The sequence below is a fragment of the Prunus mume genome, linkage group LG2 (genome assembly GCF_029339155.1).
Source record: "Prunus mume cultivar Tortuosa linkage group LG2, ASM2933915v1, whole genome shotgun sequence".
Classification (NCBI taxonomy): domain Eukaryota; kingdom Viridiplantae; phylum Streptophyta; class Magnoliopsida; order Rosales; family Rosaceae; genus Prunus; species Prunus mume.
The window spans coordinates 16,093,238-16,112,309 of record NC_142699.1 but is presented as its reverse complement, the minus strand read 5'-3'; the positions used below and the strand labels follow the sequence as shown (position 1 = coordinate 16,112,309).

General features: G+C 36.9%; 3 protein-coding genes across 4 annotated transcripts; all 3 read left to right on the top strand.

The window, feature by feature from the left end:
* The first annotated feature begins 2,359 nt into the window (after positions 1 to 2,359).
* On the top strand, positions 2,360 to 7,736 carry NTMC2T5.2 (Calcium-dependent lipid-binding (CaLB domain) family protein). Its single transcript, XM_008222805.2, has 9 exons — positions 2,360 to 3,690; positions 4,062 to 4,303; positions 4,818 to 4,836; positions 5,434 to 5,639; positions 5,907 to 6,016; positions 6,096 to 6,194; positions 6,525 to 6,972; positions 7,089 to 7,214; positions 7,331 to 7,736. The coding sequence occupies exons 1-8, from the start codon at positions 2,852 to 2,854 to the stop codon at positions 7,175 to 7,177; spliced, it is 2,052 nt and encodes a 683-aa protein (XP_008221027.2). The 5' UTR covers positions 2,360 to 2,851; the 3' UTR covers positions 7,178 to 7,214; positions 7,331 to 7,736.
* A 3,251-nt stretch (positions 7,737 to 10,987) lies between these two features.
* Positions 10,988 to 14,411, top strand: DWF1 (cell elongation protein / DWARF1 / DIMINUTO (DIM)). 2 transcript variants are annotated; one of them, XM_008222807.3, is made up of 3 exons: positions 10,988 to 11,165; positions 12,367 to 13,632; positions 13,759 to 14,411. In XM_008222807.3, the coding sequence occupies exons 2-3, from the start codon at positions 12,385 to 12,387 to the stop codon at positions 14,215 to 14,217; spliced, it is 1,707 nt and encodes a 568-aa protein (XP_008221029.1). In that variant the 5' UTR covers positions 10,988 to 11,165; positions 12,367 to 12,384; the 3' UTR covers positions 14,218 to 14,411. The 2 variants fall into 2 exon arrangements, with proteins under 2 accessions (XP_008221029.1, XP_008221030.1); XM_008222808.2 differs by having other exon boundaries at positions 10,992 to 11,165; positions 12,370 to 13,632.
* A 1,408-nt stretch (positions 14,412 to 15,819) lies between these two features.
* Positions 15,820 to 19,009, top strand: LOC103321056 (Cytokine-induced anti-apoptosis inhibitor 1, Fe-S biogenesi). Its single transcript, XM_008222809.3, has 8 exons — positions 15,820 to 16,056; positions 16,551 to 16,680; positions 16,909 to 17,075; positions 17,148 to 17,246; positions 17,904 to 18,063; positions 18,177 to 18,310; positions 18,406 to 18,480; positions 18,555 to 19,009. The coding sequence occupies exons 1-8, from the start codon at positions 16,054 to 16,056 to the stop codon at positions 18,591 to 18,593; spliced, it is 807 nt and encodes a 268-aa protein (XP_008221031.1). The 5' UTR covers positions 15,820 to 16,053; the 3' UTR covers positions 18,594 to 19,009.
* Positions 19,010 to 19,072: the final 63 nt, after the last annotated feature.

Below are 19,072 nucleotides of genomic sequence, written 5' to 3'. Positions count from 1 at the left end.
GCTCTCTAGATGTGTTTATCGAAAAGATAGGAAGAAGATAGAAGCATGGGTGGCTCTAGCAAATTTCTAGCAGCTTGACGAAAGATTCGTCATGCTCCTGGATTGCTTGACATAAGAGAAAATGGGAAGATATGGAGGAATATGACTCGAAATTAAAGTGTTCCAGGGATGAAAAGTGATGTTTGCTCTATTTGGATGTGGGTTTTGGGAGAGAGATGAAGAATATGGAAGAACAAAGCATGAAATTAAAGGGTTGTAGAGAGGATGCTTGCCTTTGATCGGTTCTCATGGTTGCTGGGAGGCTTGCAGCAACCAAGGTAAGTTGCTTTGCAGGGTAGGAAGTGGCTCCTTTTATAGGTGCTGGAAACCTTAATTTTGTCAAGCCTCCCTCCCCATTTTCTTCACTTTCTTCCATTTAATATTGTTTGGCGAAATTTCCCTAGCCTGAACCAATAGGCACGCAGCTTTTTGGGGTTCTAAGGTCCTTAGGCAACTAGACTCCTCCATGTGGGTGAGGCACCACCCACTTTTGCTTCTTGTTTTCTCATCAAAGCTTTAAGATGAAAGAGTGAGTAAGGGTGATAGTCAAAAATGTGATCAACACATGGGTTTGCATGGTTTTGATGGTTTGGCTTCGATCTGGTTTTAACATTGTTACATAGATGTTGGATATTTTCCACGATGAAGGATATTTTATACGGTGCTGGGTTGAGCTATTTTGTTTCCAGTTGCTTGTGAGTTCCCTTTGATTTCGTCAAGCTACTGGAAGCTTTGGCTGATGTGAAATTTTTTAAAGTGTTATGGGCCTTTTCTTAAGGTGATGGGCCATTCGGTTTTCTCTCTCATGCCTACCCATATGTTTGGGCTCAAGGAATAGACTTGAGTTTTGATGCTCCTAAGTAACCCAAAACTTCCACTCATTTGACCATCAATGGGCGCCGTGAATACTCGTAATCATCCATATCACAACACAATCAGCAAGCCCCAGACATTCACGTGACTTGAGTCCACTTAAGCTTGTAGCGTGGCGTGTTGCTCATTTACTTGGCGTGGCACGTGTGCAAGCGCATATGACGAATTCTTGCGTACTCAAGTTGAGTTTCTTCCCAAGTTAGGTGTCGTACTGGGTTAGAAATATATTTTGGCCAAGCCTTGAATTTTTTGGACCTTAACAATGTTATTTTATAATATTGTTACATTGATGATTTTAGAACCATAAGATAATAAGATATTAATTATTTGACGTGCTTTTGTATCAATTGTAGAGTAAAATTGTTTTGTTTCATTTCACAGTCATGAAAGCTGAAACACTAAACATGATAAAAGTTTGACTTTGTATTGTAATTGCGCTAAATGATTACAAAAAGAAAAAGAAAAGTATTAAAATGAGACATAGACCACCAAACCATATGAAGCATGCTAAAACCAAACAAAATACAGTCTATATCTATATGTAGTGGGTATCTAACAAAAACCGAACAAACTACATCGCTTAATGGTTAATTGATTTACCCATAGTTTAGCGGTGAAAATTCAAACCAAACCACCGCTCTTATATTGAACATTTTCTCTTCTAGCTCTCTCTATTTATTTAATATTTTGTTTTTAATTCTATAAGAAAATATGACAAATTGGAATATTTTTTGATGTGATTTTTTGTTATTATTAATATTTTTGTTATACATGTAATATTGGGAGAATGAGGAATCAAACCTAGAACCTCGAGTGCATAGATAACTACCTTTAATCACGTAAGCTACAAACTCCAATCTTATGTTATTTATTTATATACATATTTAATATTAAAAATCGGTTTAAAAAACCAAACCAAAGTTTGACTTGGGCAGGTTGAGAGGTAAACTCAACTCCTAAATTCACAGGGTTGAAAATCGGAATTCACAGGGTTGGATCAAGCGAGATTGGACCGGATATTTAAAACAAAAATTATATATATTAATTGAATTAGATGTAAGATCACTTTGTAATGTTAAAAACCGAACTAAACTAATCTGAGCTATATTTTGCTTCCCATATTTTAGGATGATTTTCTTTTAGGATATTTCTTATTGGAAGAGACGATAACAAATTAAACTTACGCATACTATACAGAATGCTCTTACTCGCACCCAAAATCTTGTTGAGGGAACAATTGCTTGGGCATTTTTTATTTTTGAATCAAGAAGGTGGACTTCCGTCCAAAAATAAAAGATGTGGGCCTGTCAAGTCCATAAGGAAGCAAAAAGAGACCAACCGCGTCGGCTCCGTCCGCGTGCCACAAAAGAAACACATGAAAATAAGAAAAATAAAAAAGTAGAAGGAAAAGAAGTATATTATCCACGTCTTCCACATTTTGAGGCCTTGAATGTGCACAGAGAATCGAAGTGTGTGTATTCCAATTCCATTCCAAGGCTCAATTTTAACACGCAAACCCCCGCGCACTAGTCTCTTCTCTACATTCCTTAAAAACGTACGCTGTGTCTCTTGTTTTCTCCAACTCCATCCTCCCTCCCAATCTCTCTCTGTTTCTCTCCTGCACCTGCTTCTGCTTCTGCTTCATCCCCTTTCCTTGCCTCCGCAGTTTCTGACTTTTCATGGGTATTTCAGCTTCTTCCCAATTCACTTCAGGTTGCCAACAACACCCAAAACTCTCGAGGCTACGTTTCTGCTAGACAACTTTCACCATAATTTATCGATTTTTGTGTTCTTTTTTTTTTTTTTTGTCTTTGTTGCAAAGCAAATTGTTATAGTGGTATTTGTGTTTCTCGTTGGTGCTGGAATCCATGTTTACCAATGCAATTTCTTACATCCATATTTCAATTAGGGGCTCTGAGTTTATCTCTACCACTAATTAATGATTTTACAATCAATTTCTGCGAGCTTCGATTTCTCGCAGCCATTTCCTCAGCAGCAAAACTGCCCATGTGGGAATTTCGTCAACCCAAGAAAACCGCAGAATATCTTTTCGCTTCCTTCCTCTAAACGAAGAAGAAAGCAGCTACTTGTTACCAAATCTTCGCGTAGAAGTGCAAGAAGAAAATGGGGTTTCAGTGCTTGTGCGATTTCACCTGATGGCCCTGGGCCCAGTATGAATGTAGAGCTTGCAAAGTCAGCCAGACGGAATGCCAAAATCTTGGTGCTAAAGCGTTTATCCAGTGAATTGGATGCCGATGAATTTTCCAAAGATTCACCACAAATTCAAATGGGCACCAATTTCACCAACTTCCAAGAAGACCCGTTTGTAGATAAGCTTAGAACTCAGCTAGGAGTCATACACCCCATTCCCTCGCCCCCGATAAACCGAAACATTGCGGGGTTGTTTGTGTTCTTCTTCTTTGTAGGCGTTGTGTTTGATAAATTGTGGACTTCAAGGAAGAAAAGCAAGTCGGGAAGTGAGAATGGTCGGCGTGAGGGGTGGCCGCAAGTGCCCACGAGCTTTTCATTGTTTCTGGAGAAGGATTTGCAGAGGAAAGAGTCGGTGGAATGGGTGAACATGGTTTTGGGGAAGCTGTGGAAGGTTTATAGAGCTGGGCTTGAGAATTGGCTCATTGGGTTGCTTCAGCCGGTCATTGATGATTTGAAGAAGCCCGACTATGTTGAGAGAGTTGAAATCAAGCAGTTTTCTTTGGGGGATGAGCCTTTGTCTGTTAGGAATGTTGAGAGGAGGACGTCCCGTCGTGTCAATGATCTCCAGTGAGTTAACGTTTCCAATTCAATCGTGCATGTCTTTTGTTTGATTTGTTTGCTTATTGTCTCTACTTGCTTTTTCTGTTTATGCAATATCTTCTATACGTAATTTGACATTGGATGTTATAATTGATCTTCTATATGCAAACTCTCCGTCGAGATAATTGATTTGCATAAAAATATTTCGTTCTGTTAACTCTAAAAAAATCAGTCTCGTGAGAGCAAAAGAGATTGCCATTAGGATAGATCATTATGAAAATGTTTTGCATGTTTTTATCAAAATACTTGGGTGATCTGGGAGCTTATTTGTGATAATAACTTTCTATTCTAACTCAATATTCCCTCGAACTGATGCTATATCCCTTTATTTCATTTAGGTACCAAATAGGCCTACGTTATACTGGTGGTGCTCGTATGCTGTTAATGCTCACACTAAAATTTAGCATTATTCCCATTTTCGTGCCAGTTGGTGTTCGAGATTTTGATATTGATGGAGAACTTTGGGTTAAATTGCGACTAATACCGACAGAGCCTTGGGTGGGAGCTGTTTCTTGGGCTTTTGTTTCACTTCCCAAGATCAAATTTGAATTGTCACCCTTCCGCTTGTTCAATTTGATGGGTATGTCATATTTTCAAGACTATGTTTCTGTTTTCTAACATACTATAGCATATGTTTGGTAGGAAGGATAGAAACTGGGTAATAAAGGTAAGGGAAGGGAGGGATACGGATGATCCTTTGTGCTATTTGGTTGAGGTAGAAGTGGAGGAAAGAGACATCACATAAATTTATGATGTTGCCAAACAACATGAACTAATGAAGAAACAACGAAATATTATCTGTCAAACCATGGTTATTCTGTTGCTTTTTTGAAAGTAAGCACTACATGAAAGAAAATAAAAAGACAACCCACGCTTGTGAGAATAGTTCTGATGAACTTACTGCAAAACATCAAAAGATGTTAAGAAACTCAAATGTACTAAGCATACCATCAACAAGCTAAACACATTGAAGATTGTTTTATTTAATGTTAATTGCATATTTCTACTACTGAAGGCTAAATCATTTTATGTTGAAGATACTGATAATTTTTTCCTTCTCTCTGCTTTTCTTTGCATGTATTGGGCAAATTCAGCAATTCCCGTTCTTTCAATGTAAGTGAATTTCATCACCCTCAGCTAGCCATTATATATAGTTCTTCTCTCTCTCTCTCTCTCTCTCTCTCTCTCTCTCTCTCTCTCTGTGTGGCGATGCTAGACTGAAGAAATTAGTTAATTGTAATTACCGAATTAGATATTCTTTACAACAACCTTCTATTAATTGAACCTTATCACTTATTATGAATGAGACCACAGGTCTTTTTCAGCAGCCACTGTTTGATTCATCTGCCCCTTCTCATGGGAATTTCCTTGAACGTTCAGAGGCAAAATAAATGTTACTTTTCAGACTTGGATGAGGAACAATATATGTGGGGGCGTGTTCCCACCAGAATTATGAGATAAAATAAACAATAAATATTCTTTTCATGCATCAGGTTGGCTAGACAATTAAACAAAAATGCTTGGTGGTATACGGTGACTGCATGAGCATTATTTATTTTTCTTCAGGCTGCATAACCTAACATTTTGACATAACCTTTTCTTATCTAACATCTTGGGTTTTCTTTGGAGATGTGTTATCCTTAACATTTGGGTTGGTATGTTGTTTCTTTCTGTCACCTTGTGACTTGAATCCCTGATTGGATTTGGCAGGTTTTTGACAAAACTTCTCACTGAGGATTTACCCAGATTATTTGTACGCCCAAAAAAGATCGTCTTAGATTTCCAGAAAGTAAAAGCAGTTGGCCCAGTAGGAGACGATTTCAAGTCGGGGGACATACAAGAAGGAAACAAGGATTTTGTTGGAGAATTATCAGTGACCCTTGTAGATGCTCGGAAGCTTTCCTATGTTTTCTATGGTAATGACTGTCTTCTAATGTAGTCCTCCAGCACAAGAGAATCAATTGTGCTATGGATTAGTGAAATTTCATTTGCTTTGATTCCTAATCTAATTACTATTTTGACACACAGCAATGCTGACTTTTTAAGCTGCCATTGGTTTGTGCAAAAATGAATATCATAATCTCCTTGGCTGGAATCTGTTGATTCTTCTAAGTGTTAACTTCTCCATATATACAATTTTTTTTTCTGAAGCCCCATAACCTTTTTTTTATCTAATTTTTCAGGCAAAACGGATCCCTATGTTACTCTAAGCCTGGGAGATCAAATTATACGTAGTAAAAAGAACAGTCAAACTACTGTTATTGGACCTCCTGGGGAGCCGATTTGGAATCAGGTGAACCTTCTTCTAATATTGCTTCAAATTTTTGTTTTCAAAATTGTATATGTGCTCATGTGTTTGCATCTGCTGGCAGGATTTTCATATGCTTGTAGCAAACCCTAAAAAACAAAAGTTATGCATCCAAGTCAAGGATTCTCTTGGATTCACGGACTTAACTATTGGTACAGGAGAGGTAAAAAGATATAATCTTTACAAATATATTTGTTTTTGTGATTAGCATGGATACATAGCATACGTGATTAAAACATAAAGCAATTACGAGGCTGGGGAAAAGGGTTGTGAACTTGTGATGGTCGAGAGGTAGCACGCTTTCGATCAAGAATGAGATATGGCTATATTCTTGAATATTCTTCTAATTTTTCTTTGCCCTATGTACCTGATAGCCTATGATATAGCAGCTAATGGCTGAATTTACTGCATTCACAGGCAAATTGGCCCATTAACTTGTTTCAATTTTCTCTATTTAAATAGCTTCTTAAGACAGTGTCTCATATTTAAATAGGTTGATCTGGGATCTCTCCAAGACACTGTACCAACAGACAGGATTGTGGTACTGCAAGGAGGTTGGGGCCTGTTTAAGAAAGGGTCTTCTGGTGAAATACTACTTCGATTGACGTATAAAGCATATGTGGAGGATGAAGAGGATGACAGAACTGGGGTGGATTCCGTGGATACTGACGCTTCAGATTCAGATGACGAGTTGTCTGAATCTGATGAATCAAAGGACACAACAGAGTCTGCAAATGAAACAGATAAAGAGTCCTTTATGGATGTTCTAGCAGCTTTAATTGTGAGTGAAGAGTTTCAAGGGATAGTGGCATCCGAAACAGGAAACGGCAAAATTTTGGATGATATCTCAATTACAGGGTCAAAAATCTCAAGATTGCAGCGTGGAACTGATGCCGAATCTGGGCCTTCAAATTCCAGTAATGTTTCTGAAGGTTCTCAAGGTATTTAATTTTTATGTGACCTCTTACATCAATATGTAAATTTTGCAATTTACTGTTGATTCTGGTTGGTGTTGTCTCCTGATCCACCAAAACGAAAAAAAACTTGTGAAATGCAGGAGTAGCTTTATTTTGGCTTGCTGTAGTTGCTGGCATATCGGTGCTAATTGCCACGAACATTGGTGGCTCAAGCCTTTTCAATCCTTGAGACTGCAGCAAAGGAGCTTGAGCGCGTTTTGAATCAAGTAATGCTTGAAAACTCTCTACACTGCTTGCTTCGTAATTATTCCTTGAAATTTATGGCTTATTATTTTTGTCCGTGAGTTTGGATTTCTCAAAAAACTACCCTCATCCATGGCAGTGTGCGCGCGCGCAATGCTTTCTGGTGTCAAAGGTGGACGACGGAATTATTCAGCTTATATTGTAAATTTGTGATTATTTCTGAGGAAATATTCTATTGGCGGCATTTTTTGCATTTTTTTTTCCTGAGCCGTAGATAGGCCCATAGCAAGTGTGATTACCCTGTCCTTTTTCTTTACTAGTATACCAGTCTTTTAAACCTTTTTTTTCTCTCTCTCTCTCTTCTGAACCAGGTAGGTAGCTCCTCCTAGAATAGGCGACAACTTTTCTCATTTTCTTTGGGACTCTGAAAAACAATCAACCACTAAACAATTTGTTCTGCATTCGTAACTCATTGGAGCTAGAAATGTACAAGGGCCTAGCTCAAAGATTAAATAATGAAAATGGATCCGCATTTCACGCCTAAAGTTTGCGTTTTGGAATTTTTTTTGTTCTAAGGGAGCCGAAGCTCAGTAACAAAACTACATAAACAAACACCCCACTCAAATCTTTGAGTAGATAATGTCCAAACCCGCACACCTTTTCAAAATTTACTCCCCATATTTGAAGCATCTTCCTGATAGCTAGTCACCAAACTGTAGTATGTATGCTCTTTCTCCGACTCTAAAAAAAGCATTTACACAACAATTTGAGACTCACATTCAATAATGGGCCCTCCTCTAACATTAAGAAAAAGGGGTAGTCATCTTGTGCTTCTCTGTTATTTTATTTTATTTATTTTTAATCTAATATTTTTAGGACATAAGTTAACAGAAATTGCATCAATAAAATGAGCAATATTAGAAAGAGAAAAAAAATACAAAATAAACGACAAGTTTAAAAAAAAAGTATAAAGCATCTACAACTCCAAAAATAAATCACGATGCTAAAAGGAACAATTATTTAAAATAGAAGACGATATCTGAATATCCGATATAAAAAGAAAAGGATCTCAAAATGAATCACGATGGTAAAAATGATTAAATTAATAGAAAAGGATCCAAAATATTCCATGGTATAATATCATAACATATGTAAAATGATTTAATAAAATATTCCATATAAAGGGAAACGATCTCGTACAATTAACGTACACGTTGTGCACATGGCTAGGATGATCGTGACGGATCACGATTAGTCACTTTTCGAAACTCTACTTTAATACTAAAAATAAAAAATAAAAGTGTCCGTTATTTTAAATTTGAAAAACAAGTGTTCGTTATTGCATCTGATAATGTACAACTATTTTTTTATTAATGGAAAATATATACATCAAAGATGTGTACAGGATAATTAGAATAGTCAATTCACAATCCAAACGTGACAATCAAGAACAAGAGCAAAATTTTAATTAAAAGATTTTCGGTTTGAATACGATCACAAGATACAAACAGAACAAAACTACATGAACACATAAAGATTCCCATTAATTGACAAAAATAAAAGGTTTTAACTAAAAAATTTCATGAACACAGAAATGATTTCTTAGAAATCAAATTAAAATTGTTTTTTCCAAAATGTCCCCAAAAATAAACAAACCCTGAACCCTGAACAAAATAAGAAAATTGCATTTTCTTCCATAAAAATACGTGACCACACTAAATCACTGTAGAATTAAATGCTTGAAAACTATGATGCTTTGACCAAAAAAAAAAACAACTATGATGCATCCGCAACATTCAATAACTGTTAATTCAATTAGGGTTAATGTTTTTTAGGAATATTGGTGGGTGGAAAAATAGGATTGTGTTTTTTAAAATTGGCATATTTATTGTAGCACCATCTGAAACTTTGGTCAAATCTCACTTTACCCCCGGAAGTTAAAATGACCCACTTAACCTCATTGACAAAGGTTTTGTGTTCCATTTTGCCCTATACCATTATCTCCATTCATAACTCCGTCAATTTTGATGATGTGGCAGGGCTATTTTAGTCTTTTTTCACAAGTGATGATGTGTCGTGTGCATACTCCACTTTTTTCCTTTTTTTTCTTAAAGTGGACTAAAATATTAATAATAATAATAATTAATTGCTTATTTAATTAAAAAATTGAAAAATTAATATCAAAAACTTATCTTCTTCTTCATCTCTCTCTTTTCCCCAACAACCATCGCACACCAACCCCTCTTACTCCCCACTGCCATCTCCTATATCCCTCCACCATATAAACCACCATACCCACATATCTAAACATCAAAACCTACCATCTAAATCACCATACCTATTATAGGTGGTTCACTACTAATGGAGGCATTTAAGATTTGGGAAGTTTTATGGCAGTGGTCCTTATAAATGGTTAATAGAGAGATTGAAATATTCAAGTTGACCTATATTGGTAAATACATGTTTTGGTATTTGGCCAACAAATAAATTTCCAAACAAGTCTAGGAACATCAAGTTCCCACATTCATATATTAATGTTCGCCAAATCCAGAGCCGTCGTTGATGAAGGCTATGTTTTTAGGAGTGGACTAAGGGTTTGGGTTGATGGGTTGTGCTGGGAAAGAGGGGGCAAGTTCAAAATAAGGGGCTAGGAAAGGGAGGTCGTGGCAGGGTAGGGTGATTATGTGGATGTTGGGGCTGGGCTTGAGAGAAGAGAAAGGAAGAGAGAAAGAGAGAAGGAGGAACAGAGAGAAAGATGGGGGTGTCTTCAGAAGTTGTGTTGTGGGAGGGTAGTAAGGGTTGGTTGTTGAGTGGTGATGTTGGGTAAGGTTGGAGTGGTGGTGGTGAGAGTGGTTTTGGGATGAGTGGTGGTTGTAGTCTGATAGTGTGAAGCTAGGGAAAGGGGAGGGGACGACAGAGAAAGAGATGAAGAAGAAGATATTTTTTTAATATTAATTTTGTTTCATTTTTCATTTTTTATATATTAACAAGTAATTACACTATTTATTTATTTATATTAATATTTTAGTCTACTTAAGCAAAAAAGTGGGACCTATATTTGATATATCATCACATGTGATAAAAAGACTAAAATAGTCATGTCACATCATCAAAATTGACTGAGTTATTAATGGAGATAACGGTAGAGGGCAAACTAGAACACCAAACCTTAGTCAAGGTGGTTAAGTGAGTCATTTTAACTTTCGGAGAATAGAGTGATATTTGACCAAAGTTTCAAGTAGTACTACAGTAAATAAGCCTTTAAAATTTATAAGTAGATGAGAAAATAAAACAAGTAGGCGGAAATGGAAATAGCAGCATTCTTTTTTTATTATGAGAAAATTAGATTCTGTTTTTTTATTTATCAATCACACTCAATTGTCAAACATCCAATCCGACTACTTTTTTGGTGAACATTAATTGTAAGTTTTTTTGTTTTTTGGTTCATACATTAATTGTAAGTCTATGACTCGCTGTAAAGTACTCGAATAATTGAAAACGTAAGCACAAATTAAAAGGTGGGTAGAGGTTCGCGCCCCAAGGAAAAAGATAGAGAGAGATAAATAGAAAAATAAAAAAGACAAAAAGTTTAGGGGCATGGGCACAGCCGCACATGGTGGTGGGCTGGCTGACTGATTGCCGAGCCAGAGAGTGTGGAGGGACTCCAAAACGTGACTGCCAGCGAATCTTATTGGGTTGGTGGGATATCGTTTGATGGACTGGATTGGATCTGTCCATTTAAAAAAAAAATATATATATATATATATATATATGTTGCCTTGTCTCTTTTTATTTCTACATACTTCTGATATATTACTAAAACACGTTCAAAATAAATATATATTACTCCTCGCTGCCATTTTCACTCTCACTTGTCACTTACTCGCAGACACCTCTGGCTGTGGGGGCTGTCCCTTAAATGTTGGTTCCTCTACAGTTCCCATCTTACAATTAGCTCTTCAGCTAAGCTTCAGGTACTCTCTCTCTCTCTCTCTCTCTCTCTCTTGAGTTTTGATCTGTGCTAGATTTTAGCCGATTCGTTGTCGTTCAACTTTTCGCGGATTGCAGTTCGAACTTCTGCAACTGTTTGTGAAAGTAGTTTTATTGTTTGGCTGACCGTTGAGTGTTTTTTTTTTTTTGTTTGCTGAGATCTGTTTGGTTCCTCAGAAAATGAGGGAAACGGAGTCTTGAGACTGAGACTGCAACGTTTAAAAAAAAAAACGAGGGAAGTAGATCTTTTCCGTCTGAAATGTTATTTATTTATTTATTTTTAAAAGACCTCTTCTTCTTCAAAGTTTGCTGAGAATAAGGCTCTTTCTTTTAGTTCTTCAGTAAGGCTTATTTCGGTTTCTTCAACCAAATTACTATTTTTCTGTACCTGAAGAAGATAAAGTCTCATTTCATGTGACTTTCCCCTGAAAAGAATTGATATTCTGACACCCACCGGGTCCATGAAAACAACTTCTCAGTTAAAGCACTGAAATGTTTCTATTGACATATGGATCTCCTAGAAGTTGGATAATGTTTTATTTTTGTATCTAACTTAAATCTGAAGGGTGTTTCTGGATCTATTGAATTTTTGGTAGAAGATGGAAATGTTCTGTTCAAGATCTTTGTTGCATGCATGTTTCGGTTATAGTAGATTTGTCACCTTTTTTTTTCCTTGATCTGTTTTGGTCTCCATGGAAGTCACCATGTTGCACTATTGAAATTTGGGTTTGCTGCAATCGTCAAAAAAGGACTATATTTAGCATGTATGTAACTGAAGGTCAGAAGAGTGTATCGTATAAAGTATTATATTCCCTAAATAGATGACCTAATTTTTTGATGAGTACAAATGATTATTGTCAAAAGTTTTTCTTTTTTCTTTGAAATGTTTTTTCTGAACAAGATGGTCAAAGATTTTTTAAGAAGGATATCTGAGCATCTGGCTGAGAGCTTTAATTCATTCTATTGAATCTATTTTTGGGACAGGATGGTCTGATCTTTAATACCATATTATTATGTGGGATTATAGACTCTGTTTTGTATTGTGCTTTGCTTGACAAGTTTTCTTTTTTCCTGGTCTCCAGACCAATGCTAATATGGTTCTTCCCGTAAGTTTATCTATGAAAATCTAAAGGTTAATAAAACTGTTACAATGTTGTTTATTAACTAATTTTTTTTGTCGTACAGCAGACCTTCACTCCCAAAATGTCTGATCTTGAAACCCCTCTGCGTCCAAAGAGGAAGACGGCCGTTGTGGACTTTCTAGTTCAATTTCGATGGATTGTTGTTATCTTTGTTGTCCTCCCCATCTCCTTCACCATTTACTTTCTCACATACCTTGGGGATGTAAGATCTGAGATGAAGTCCTACAAGAAGCGTCAAAAGGAACATGACGAAAATGTCCAGAAGGTTGTAAAACGACTCAAAGAAAGGAACCCATCAAAGGATGGTCTTGTTTGCACCGCACGAAAGCCGTGGATAGCTGTTGGAATGCGAAATGTTGACTACAAGCGAGCTCGTCATTTTGAGGTTGATTTGTCTGCTTTCCGAAATGTCCTTGAAATTGATAGAGAGAGAATGATTGCAAAAGTTGAGCCATTAGTCAACATGGGGCAGATAACTAGGGTAACAGTTCCATTGAATCTTGCCCTTGCTGTGGTTGCAGAGTTTGATGATCTTACTGTTGGTGGCCTCATTAATGGCTATGGAATTGAAGGAAGCTCTCACATCTATGGGCTGTTCTCTGATACTGTTGTGGCTTATGAGATAGTTCTAGCAGATGGTCGAGTTGTCAGAGCCACCAAAGATAATGAGTACTCTGATCTTTTCTATGCTATTCCATGGTCTCAGGGAACATTGGGGTTTCTAGTCTCTGCCGAGATCAAGCTTATACCGATAAAGGAATACATGAGGCTGACATACAAACCTGTTGTGGGCAATCTTCAAGAGATTGCACAGGCATATAGTGATTCTTTTGCTCCCAGAGATGGAGATCAGGACAACCCTGAGAAGGTTCCAGACTTTGTTGAAACCATGATATACACTCCAACAGAAGCTGTGTGCATGACAGGGAGATATGCATCAAAAGAAGAGGCCAAGAAGAAGGGGAATGTGATTAATGAAGTTGGGTGGTGGTTTAAACCCTGGTTCTACCAGCATGCGCAGAAAGCACTGAAGAAAGGGGAGTTTGTGGAATATATCCCAACAAGGGAATATTACCACAGGCACACTAGGAGTATCTATTGGGAGGGAAAGCTTATCCTTCCATTTGCTGATCAGTGGTGGTTTAGATTCTTTTTGGGCTGGATGATGCCCCCAAAGATTTCTCTGCTTAAGGCTACTCAAGGTGAAGCCATTAGAAACTATTACCATGACATGCACGTCATTCAAGACATGCTAGTTCCTCTTTACAAGGTTGGGAATGCTTTAGAATGGGTTCACCATGAGATGGAGGTAAGATTTTCTTAACTTAGTTTCTGACTCTATACTCACATTTTGACGAGCAAACAAAGTAGAGCGTAATCAAAGCCTGTTCTATAATCCATTTTGTTAATCATGTTGTTTGTTGATTCTGTATAGGTGTACCCCATTTGGCTCTGTCCTCACAGAATGTACAAGAGTCCCATCAAGACAATGATATACACTGAACCGGGGTTTGAGCACCATCACAGACAGGGAGACACGCATTACTCTCAGATGTACACAGATGTTGGGGTCTACTATGCACCAGGCCCTGTGTTGAGGGGTGAGGTTTTTGATGGTTCAGAAGCAGTTCGTAGGATGGAGAGTTGGCTGATTGAAAATCACGGGTTCCAGCCGCAGTATGCTGTGTCTGAGCTGGATGAGAAAAACTTCTGGAGGATGTTTGATGCAGGGCATTATGAGTACTGCAGGAGGAAGTATGGTGCTGTGGGAACTTTCATGAGTGTGTACTACAAGTCCAAGAAGGGAAGGAAGACCGAGAAGGAGGTGCAGGAAGCTGAGCAAGCCATCCTTGAGACTCCTTCCGCTGAGGTTGATGAGCCATTGGACTATTGATTTTGCAAGTTTCGGATTCTGTTAGGATTTCTTGCTTTTCTTTTCCTCCCTTGATTTGTAGTGGTCTGGTAGTTTCTTTTGCTTTAACCCCGCTTCAGCCTTCACTTAATGTTGATGTAGCAGATCTTATTCGACTGTTTTTCATTTTGGATTATGAGACCTTGGATTTAATAACTTGTCTGACGTTAAGTCTCTGTGTCTTTCTTCTCATATTTTTCGAATCGAATTTAACCATTGGTTTCATTCAATTTCAATGCCATGAAGGCAAACTCAGGCCACTGCGGCTCCGTTTGGATGTGGGAAAATAACTCGGAATTTAGTTAGAAGTTGAGAATTTAAGAGAAGAAATTGACAATTATCTTATTTGGCAATTTAAGCATTTATTAAATGGCATGTATAAAAAATCGTGGAAATTGGGGTATCAAATTTTTGAGTTTAATTTTCATTGAAATAGGTGTCATTTCAGAATTTTTATAGTCTCAATAATAAAATTACGTCATTTACAAAATTCGACATACATAAATCCAAATATTGAAATATTCAATTGTCAGAAATTGAAATAATTGAATCTAAATTCTGTTATTTTAGAATTTTATGTAATTTTCAATTCTTTTATCCAAATGGAGGGTAAAAGTAGAAAATTTAAGATGAGAAATTGATAATTTCCTTATCAACTTAAATGATGTAAGGAAAAAATCAGAGAATTTGGGCATCAAATTGCCTAGTTTAATTTCCATCAAAATATACGTTATTTCACAATTTTTATAATGTCATTTATAAAATTATATTCAATTGCCTAAAAATTAAAATAATGAAAATTAAAATTTCGTCATTTTAGAATTATATGTAATTTTCAATTCATTCATCAAAACGGTAAATATTTTCTCAGCAAAGAAAGGTGTACATATGAAATGGCAAGAAAGTCCTTTTCAAAGAAACAAAAACAAAAACGAAAAAACTGTCTTGCGGGCTCCACCTCCAGCCTAGGCTTGAGCTTGGGCCAAAATAGCCCCCATGGAGCTGAGCTCCAGCTGGCCTAGGTCCTAAATCACCTCAATAGAAGCCCTATTTGACCATTTTGGGCTATAACCAGCCTTGGCCTGGGCTAAAAGTGTCCCACTAGCATCACCACCTCTTTCAATCCTGCCATGTGTCTTACTATAGAATTCTACAACTAACCCTAATTCCTAAACCCTAGTTGGCATTGATGGTGTTATATAGACTTGAACTGGGTTCATGTTCGTACTAAATATACAAATTTATAAATAAACTCAATCCTAGATATGTATTTATAAAAAAATTCGAGCACTATTTAAACATAGAAACACAGCTAAAACCAACCCCAAAATCAACTTTTTGGGTGTGTTTATAAATGAGTTTTGAGTATGTGTATAATGATGATTTTAAGTGTGTTTATATGTTTAAATAGTGTTTGAGTTTTTTTATAATTTCAACCTTCATTTTGGGTGTTTTAGTGAAACTCCCTACTAAATAATGGTATCGACAATTTATAACTAGACCCGAAAATATAAAATTGATTTAGCGTGAAGAGCCGGTGTTAATTTGTAAGACACGTGTTAGACTTTAAAAGCGGTGGTGATGCTCCAGGTGGTGTGAGCAAAATTGCTCTCTCATTTAAATACCTCTCTTATTCTTCCCACGCAGCATCCTTAGTGGCGACTTTGCAAATTACCAATTGCAGAACGCGAGAGAGAGAGAGTCGGCAGGCAGCGCACAAATAAAAGCACAAGACATTGTTGCTTTGCCTGTAGAGGAAGAATCAATACTCATCGTTTTGGCTTTTAGGGCTTGAAATTCTGTTCCACCTTCGACTTCATGGTGAGTCCGACTTCAATTTTCTCTTTCCTTTCCGTTCTCGTGACTGTGGATTGATTTTGTCGCTCAAATTGATTAGATCTTATTACAATCGGTCTGTGTTTTCGCTTTTCAATTATTGCAAACTTGTTTCTATGATTCGTTGCTGGTTGGTTGCTGAGAAAACTGAAAGTTAAATATAAGATGAAAGTTGAATGTTGAATGTTTTCACTCTTGGATGACAAAGTGAGTACTTTAAGCTTAGATTCTTAGCGATCTGTTTGACTCATTTTACACTTAATTTCCGCTTTCTTGTCTCTCTCTTTTTTCCAATTTTATGATATGAAGACCCTGACTTTATTAAATACTTATTAGATTTTTTTGTCTTTCACTTGTATTGTATGCATACCTGAAGTTTAATACTCATTAGTGTTTTTTTTTTCTTGTCATCATTGTAGTTGATTTGTTGGGTTAATTAGGAAGTAGCCCACTAAAACTTATTGACTTGTTGTCTGCAGGCTTCTGTGGTGGCATTTACAGATGATGCGGTTCTTCCTGTAAGTCTTGTTTTTGATGCATTGAAGGAGCTTGGGAATGGAGCTACTGATAAGTGTGAACCTCAAATTATGACCGAAGTGTCTTCTTTAAGTAAGTTTCTTATTCCTCTTTGTTCTTTAATGTAGTAGCATTTCGTTTATTGTTCCCCCCTAAACAATGTAACCTACAAATTTGTTTATATCTGTTATAAGTTGGGTAATAGGTATCCAATTGAATGACCATTTAACTTATAGCCATGTAGTAGTCATGTTTTTTCTTTGTTGCAATTCTCTTGGCCATATAGTAGTGTTCATTTGATGTTGTTTTGACTTATGACAGGTCAGCTGCCCCTGGGGTCTTCCTCTGTGGACGTTGTTTTTACTCTTTGTAAATCGATTGAATTTCCAAGTGAGCAGTTGTTAGGGGAAATCTCAAGGGTCTTGAAGCCTGGTGGATCAGTCCTAATTTACAAGACTTCTGATTCTTCCACAGGGGAAAGTGATAAGGTAATTCATGTTCACATTGTCACATTATGGATTCAGTTTGAAGTGAGAAATCTTACTTCGGTTTTCTTGCAGACCACCTCTGTTATTGAGCGCAAGTTACTATTGTCTGGTTTCCTAGAAGCACAAGCTCTTCAAGGGAAATCAAATTTACCATCTGAGTTGTCCTTTGGGGTAAGTTTCATTGTTACTAGTATCCTTTGGCATCATGTTGTAATTTTACTTCTCTCCTCTTTGCATGTTAAATTTATAACATGAATCTGAATTCAACTCATCTCAGACTTAATACTAACTGTTTGGGCTTGGCTACATGGAACCTTATCGGGATCTAATTGGGATCCTACATTTCTTGTGTACTTCAATCCAATCTAGGGTTATATTCTCTATTAAATGTCTTGCAGTCATGCCGTTCACAATCCCTTTTATCCATCTCATCAATCTTCCTTTATTTTAGATGCATCCAAGTTGTTTGTACTGGTGCACTTAAATTTTTATTTTTATTTTTATTTATTTTTATGGAGCACATGAACATACCATCTAAAAGTGTTCTCTCATTGTTGGTTGATAACGGATCTGATGAACATATCCAATAGCTTCTCTGATTTTGTTAGTTACTCTAGCATTTTTTCAGAATCTTTTTTTTTTTGGTCTACATAAAAGAAAAGAATCTATTCGTTCATGATAACTTTATCACTGGATATACTTTGTGGATGGATTTTTTTGTTGATAAATTCTGTAATTTGTATGATGTTTGTATATCATTGGATATGCTCTGTGATAGCTGTAGATTATTCAGCTGAGCTTTAATTTTTTTCTCTTCTCTTTCTGTAGGTCAAGGCTAAAAAACCTTCCTGGAAGATTGGTTCATCCTTTGCCTTAAAAAAGACCACCAAAAGTTTACCAAAAGTTCAGATCAATGATGATTCAGATCTGATTGATGAGGATAGTCTATTAACAGAGGAGGACTTAAAGAAACCCCAGCCGCTTCTAGGTAAGGCATCCTGGTTCTAAATTGTATGTTTGTCGACTTTGTGAGATTCTTTCGGGGTTAACTGCAATGTTTGTGATTTTTGTAACCATGCACTGAGCAATGTACTTGTGCAGCTGGTGATTGTGAAGTTGGAAGCACAAGGAAAGCTTGTAAAAATTGCACTTGTGGGAGGGCTGAAGAAGAGCAGAAAGTGGAGAAGTTAGGCTCAACAGTAGATTTGGACAATTTCAAGTCCCAATGTGGCAGTGTATGTCCTATAGTTTGCTTATCAATATGCTTTTTAAAGTGTGTTTGCTGTTTGTTCTGTTTTGTTTATTTTGCTCTGAAAGTTGCATTTTACAGTGTGGACTAGGTGATGCTTTTCGATGCGCTACATGTCCTTTTAAAGGTCTTCCTCCATTCAAACCAGGAGAGAAGGTATTTGTTGGATCACTAAATCAATCCCTTCCTCCTCCCTCGCCCCTCATTTTTAACTGCCATCTTTTTTCCAGGTATCTTTGTCAGCGAACTTCCTTGCAGCAGACATCTAAACTAGAACCGCTCTCTTGTTTTTGGGGATGAGGTTTTCGGATAATTAAGAATGGTGCTACGTGGTGATGGGTTTCTCCACAACTTGGGTTAACTGCTCTCCAGATATTTGAGATTTTGGGTTGTACTTTTTCTGAATTGAAACGTAAAATATGGTTCAGTAGCTTGTACCTAATAAAGATGAAGTTCGTTTCTTGGATTTGCACTTATTACATTTGTCACATTTGTCTTAGTTACTCGAGATAACTAGTAGAAGCTTATTAAGATATAGGAGAGAGAGGGTGGTAATAGCAGTTTTGCCTATATAAAGATCTTGATCAAGGTCGACGGCAAACAGATGTAGGCTACTTTGGACCCTGCTAGGATTTGTTAACTTTTCCTGATTAGAATTTTTTCTGGAGCACCATTTTCGTTTACAGTTCTCGGATTGTGATATAATTTTGCTGTCAGCACCACTTCCTTTTGTTTTATGATCCAAACC

Coding starts and splice junctions, on each gene's coding strand:
- NTMC2T5.2 (XM_008222805.2), top strand. CDS start 2,852: ATGATTTTACAATCAATTTCTGCGAGCTTCGATTTCTCGCAGCCATTT. Junction 3,691..4,061: donor CGTCGTGTCAATGATCTCCA/GTGAGTTAACGT, acceptor TATTTCATTTAG/GTACCAAATAGGCCTACGTT. Junction 6,195..6,524: donor TAACTATTGGTACAGGAGAG/GTAAAAAGATAT, acceptor ATATTTAAATAG/GTTGATCTGGGATCTCTCCA.
- DWF1 (XM_008222807.3), top strand. CDS start 12,385: ATGTCTGATCTTGAAACCCCTCTGCGTCCAAAGAGGAAGACGGCCGTT. Junction 13,633..13,758: donor GGGTTCACCATGAGATGGAG/GTAAGATTTTCT, acceptor GATTCTGTATAG/GTGTACCCCATTTGGCTCTG.
- LOC103321056 (XM_008222809.3), top strand. Junction 18,064..18,176: donor GAAACCCCAGCCGCTTCTAG/GTAAGGCATCCT, acceptor GTACTTGTGCAG/CTGGTGATTGTGAAGTTGGA. Junction 18,311..18,405: donor TCAAGTCCCAATGTGGCAGT/GTATGTCCTATA, acceptor TGCATTTTACAG/TGTGGACTAGGTGATGCTTT.